Genomic DNA, 4,650 nt, shown 5'->3' on the forward strand with positions numbered 1-4,650 from the left:
CTTGTCCACTGGGGGCGGGGGGGGGGGGGGGGGGGAGGGACGGAAGAAGGACACAAACAAACAAACAAACAAACAAACAAACAAACAAACCACACTCACCAGTAGCAAGGGGAAAAGAGGGCTTGGAAAAAGTGATTTGCAGGCTGTAATAGAAGGCTGGTTGACAAGCAGCAACCCACAGCAGCAAAAAAGTTTGGACAAATTCATGCTTGTTCTTTAGTTTCAGTACATGCTTTTTTTTTTTTTTTTTTTTTTTTTTTAAGAAGTTAGTTTTGCAAAGACCGTAATGTTTCACAGAAGTTTGAATCTGCAGTTTGGAATAAACAAAACTTTGCATTTGCTGGAAAATCCTGCAAGAATTCTATTCTGAAAAAGCAAGGCTTGAGCTTTTTGTTGCTAGCTACTTTGACATCTTAAAACACATTTAAATTCAAGAACTCCAGAAGACAGCTTTAAACAGTTACAGCACTTCAGAGAAAGCAGCATTTTGACTTAATGGCATTCTGCAATTAGAATCCTGTTCCAAAGTTAGGTTTCCGCTAATCTCTATGCTTGATAGACTGCTCATCCAAATGATTGGAAGTCATGTCATCCTGTTGACTACTATCACACAGTTGATATTCTTGTATCTCAGAAAATGAACAAAGGATGATGTAATGAAGATATTTCACTTCCCTCAATTCACCATTTTGTTTTGTAGTATCAGGAACCCTCCACCTGTATTTTTATAGCGCGTTTACCTTGCATATGATATTAAGCAGTATTTTTTCTACAGGATAGGAGATGCTTAGTCTGTACCCTTTCCATCAGTACTCGCTCTGAAGTTAGTTGTACCTCACTATGGGGAGCTAAGAGCTGACCTGCATTCACTACCTCAATACTCTTCCAATCCTTGGCCTACCATGCAGTAAGCCAAAATGAAAACAGCCTTCTGTTTTTCAAGTTCTTATACAGTGCAAGGCAGTTTTTTCCACTTTTCCACCCCACCTTAGACATTTTTAACCCTCATGGATAATTCCCCCCACTGTACAAAATAAATAAGTATTGAAGCACCACAACATAAAGTAACTTCCATTATTAACTATTCAAGTTACCTTGGAATTCTGCCTGTCCCTATGTTGGGGGATTCCCCATCCCTATAGAGGGAGTGGGAGACTTATTTCAGATGCACTGAATTAAGCCACAAAAGTCTCTGTTACAGTCATTTAGTGGAGGAAGTTTTATTTGGAAACATTGTATAACTGCAATACCCAGCACTGGGTGCACGACTTTGATGCCGGAGCATACATTATTACTACTGGAAACAGGAGTGTTTCTGACACTTGCTGTAAAACACAAACAGAATTCTCACACTCCAATATCAGGACACTACAGCAATCTTTAGATTCAAATTACATCCAAGGAATTCTCTGCACTTACAATTGACCCCACAGTGTAATAATCTACCTATATATAAGATTAATATATATAGCATGGGAAATTGAAAATTCTTGCTCCATAAATGTATGAACATGTCAAGTCTTATAAATAAACATCCAGTGAAGAGAAAAATTACAAGTCTAGTTCATATTTATACATAAAGTACTCTAACAGCAAAATGGGTGGAAAATTGCACGTAGGCAACCCCAAGCCAGGTAGCAGGCTTGGGGAAGCCCATCCAATTTAATATTGAAGTACACACAGGACAGACGAGTCACTAACATACATTGCGCATTTACAAGAGATCAACTACCAAATTGAGACAACTGTACACATTGGAGAGACCATTTTCATTCTGGAGCTTGTTATTTCTTTTTTTAAGTGTGGTTTTGTTTCTGTTGCATTTCTTTACATCATACTATGGTGTTTACTTTGTGGAAAGGATAAGGGCAACAATGAGGCCATAGAGACCCAAGACTTCAGCGAAGATCAAGATCAGGATCATGCCCACAAATAACCTGGGCTGCTGTGCTGTCCCCCGTACACCTGCATCACCCACAATGCCAATGGCAAAGCCTGCAGCCAGACCACTGAGGCCCACACTCAAGCCAGCACCCAGCTGAAGGAAGCTCCTGTAGGTTAAAAAGAAAGACATTTCAATTTCAAGTGATAGATAACCAGACCTTTAATACTGGGGGAAGGGAGAGGAGAGATAGATAATGGTCTCCATTCTATGAAGAGCTAGCATTTGGATCATTAAGGCTTTTAAAGGCAGCTTCTTAGAGAGAGACTGGATGCCTCATTATGGAAGTGAGATTAAAAAAGTTGCTCAAGCACATTGTTTGACCAAGTTGAATTTAGGCGATTTTGAAGTTTACTTTGCTCCCATTAGAGGAGATAGGTCTGTGCTTGGAATGAAGCAGATGTTAAAACAAAAAGGCAAAAAACTGACACCCCCCCCCCCCCCCCCCCCACCCCCCCGAGATCTGGATCTCAAATTTAAATCTATAAAATGGAGGACTTGTGTGCAACAGCAAGGGCAATCCAAAAGCCAACTGAAAACTTGCTGGCTTTTTACATTTTTTTTTTATTATTATTTTGAGAGACTGGCAGAAGCTACCCACCCAGATTTGAACAAACACAAAAAACACAACAGAACAGAACACCTGTTCCTTGCCATTCATGAATCCTTGGCTTGCCAAGTCAACCCTGGTGGGGGCCTGCTCTGAAGCATATAAGATTAGTGTTTGCCACACAGCAGTACAGGGTCTTTGCCTTTAGTTTTGTCAGGTTGTTTAAGAGCACATCTATTTTTTTAATGCTAGAAATTAGACTGAATCACAAAAAGGAATAACATCACTAGCCAGAACAGATAAGGTATATTGCAATCTTGCATTAACTTAGAAAAATGGTATCCTCTGATACCCTTGGGTATTAAAAAGGCATTTGTGCTAGAAATAGTCACTTTTTTCTTAGCATCTACTCTTGCATTCAGCATTAAAAAAGGTACTTAAGGCAGCCACGTTCTAGGAAGCGGCAGGACAATTATAGCTAGTGTAACTAGGTGTGCACTGAACTTTTTTTTGGCCAATACCAATGTCAGATTATTAGCCAGCCATATTGGCAGATATTGATCCAATTGCCAATATGCAGCCTGGAGAGCAGCATCCAGCTGGTAAGCCAGGGGGGCAGATTGAGGCCCCCATGGCAAGTGGCACAAAGGCAGGGGTGGGGCATAGGACAGAGCTGTGGGCAGCTCAAAGGGAACAGCTCTCAGCCACTGCATGCACCCCTGGGGGAGGCATGGAGGGCCATGGACACCACCCCCCTGCCCCATGTGTGCAGGGTGAGGGCAGGTTGCCTGCTGCAGGCCTGTGGCCGGGGGCTGTGTTGGCCTCTTCTTGGTAGAAGCTGCCCCCCCCACCCCACAATATGAGCCACCTGTGGCTCCATCCTGCATCCTACCCTAGCTGGGTAGTGGCTGCCCCTGCCCTACTCCCTCCCTCCCTGAGGGCCTCAATCTGAACAACCCCCCTGATTTACCAGCCAGATGCTGCTCTCCGAGCTGCTAGGCTGCATTCCTGGCCTTATGCATGCTTTGGCTGCATGTATGCATGTGGCACTTGTCAGTGACATTATTGGCTACAACAGCCAAAAAAGCAGATTGCTAATAATGTTAATTTTCCTTTTCGGTGCTGATTTTATATGGACTAATATCAGTCCACCTTTAATTGTAGCCATAATGCATCAGCTCATTCAGCCAGCCAATCATCAATTTAATTTTGACAAATCTTAAGCTTGTTCCAGCCCTTCTCAGGAATTCAGAGTAGATTGGGTTTCATGCTGTACCAGGTGCAAAAAAGGCTTCTAGGTGTAGCTAGAGGATTAGTTTACTAGCAAGCCGACATGCTCCAAGACGAGTAGTCATTTCTTGAATTATTCACAAACATCTCCTTGGTGACTACAGTACATAGAGAATTTAAAGTTTTGCTCATTTACTCAGAAGAGTTAACACCTAGTAGAAGATGACTGAAGAGACCTTCACTGACCCAGGAGTTCAGCAGCATGGAGCAGGGACTGTTCAGCTTCCGACAGGCTAGAAAAAATTTTCTAGGCTGCTTTTTTAGGAAGGTATTAACAACTGGAGCATTTAAGGACCACACAAAGGCTTGGTTTGCAGTAATATGTAGTGGTGTTAGACCACTAGTTAAAAGTTTTTTTTTTTTTTTTTTTTTTAATTGAAGACTCAAGTTTAAACTATATGGCTGGGTGCTGCCCAATGCATTAACAAGGTCTGGACTCCGACCCTGATCGTACAGGATTATAGACTTGTTCCATATTTAAACATCTCTTTGCCACAATACCCATAGCGCTTCTAACTGTACTTTAAAACACTACAGAGAAGACTAGCTTTGTTTTAGGTGGTGTCCAGTAGGGGTGTGCCAGATGGGCCCCATTTGATTCAGATCTGGATCACTGTCCTTGATTCAGTTCAGCCAAATCAGAATCTGACAATTCGGCAAATCAGCAATTCAGACAGGCACAGCTTTTAAAGTTTTTCCTGTACACCTTGAGGTAGCAGGGTGGCTTGTGATTGCAGTGCTGGGGCAGATAGCGTCCCACAGCAGTGCCCCGGGGGGCGGTGGCGGCACGCACGCAGCAGCTCTCCAGCATGCTTGGCAGTAAACCCGGAAGTAGCCTGAAAGTAACTCCAGGTCTGCTGGGGAGCAT

General features: G+C 42.8%; 1 protein-coding gene across 1 annotated transcript in view; it reads right to left on the reverse strand.

Annotated features, from left to right (window-relative positions):
• Positions 1-225: 225 nt before the first annotated feature.
• ATP6V0C (ATPase H+ transporting V0 subunit c) overlaps positions 226-4,650 on the reverse strand; it is a 21,264-nt gene continuing 16,839 nt past the window's right edge. The window contains exon 4 of the mRNA XM_025204336.1: positions 226-2,051. Coding sequence (XP_025060121.1) covers positions 1,847-2,051 — 205 coding nt within the window. The 3' untranslated portion in view covers positions 226-1,846. The remainder of the gene's footprint in view (positions 2,052-4,650) is intronic.

Source organism: Alligator sinensis, unplaced genomic scaffold, assembly GCF_000455745.1.
Source record: "Alligator sinensis unplaced genomic scaffold, ASM45574v1 scaffold404_1, whole genome shotgun sequence".
Lineage (NCBI taxonomy): Eukaryota > Metazoa > Chordata > Crocodylia > Alligatoridae > Alligator > Alligator sinensis.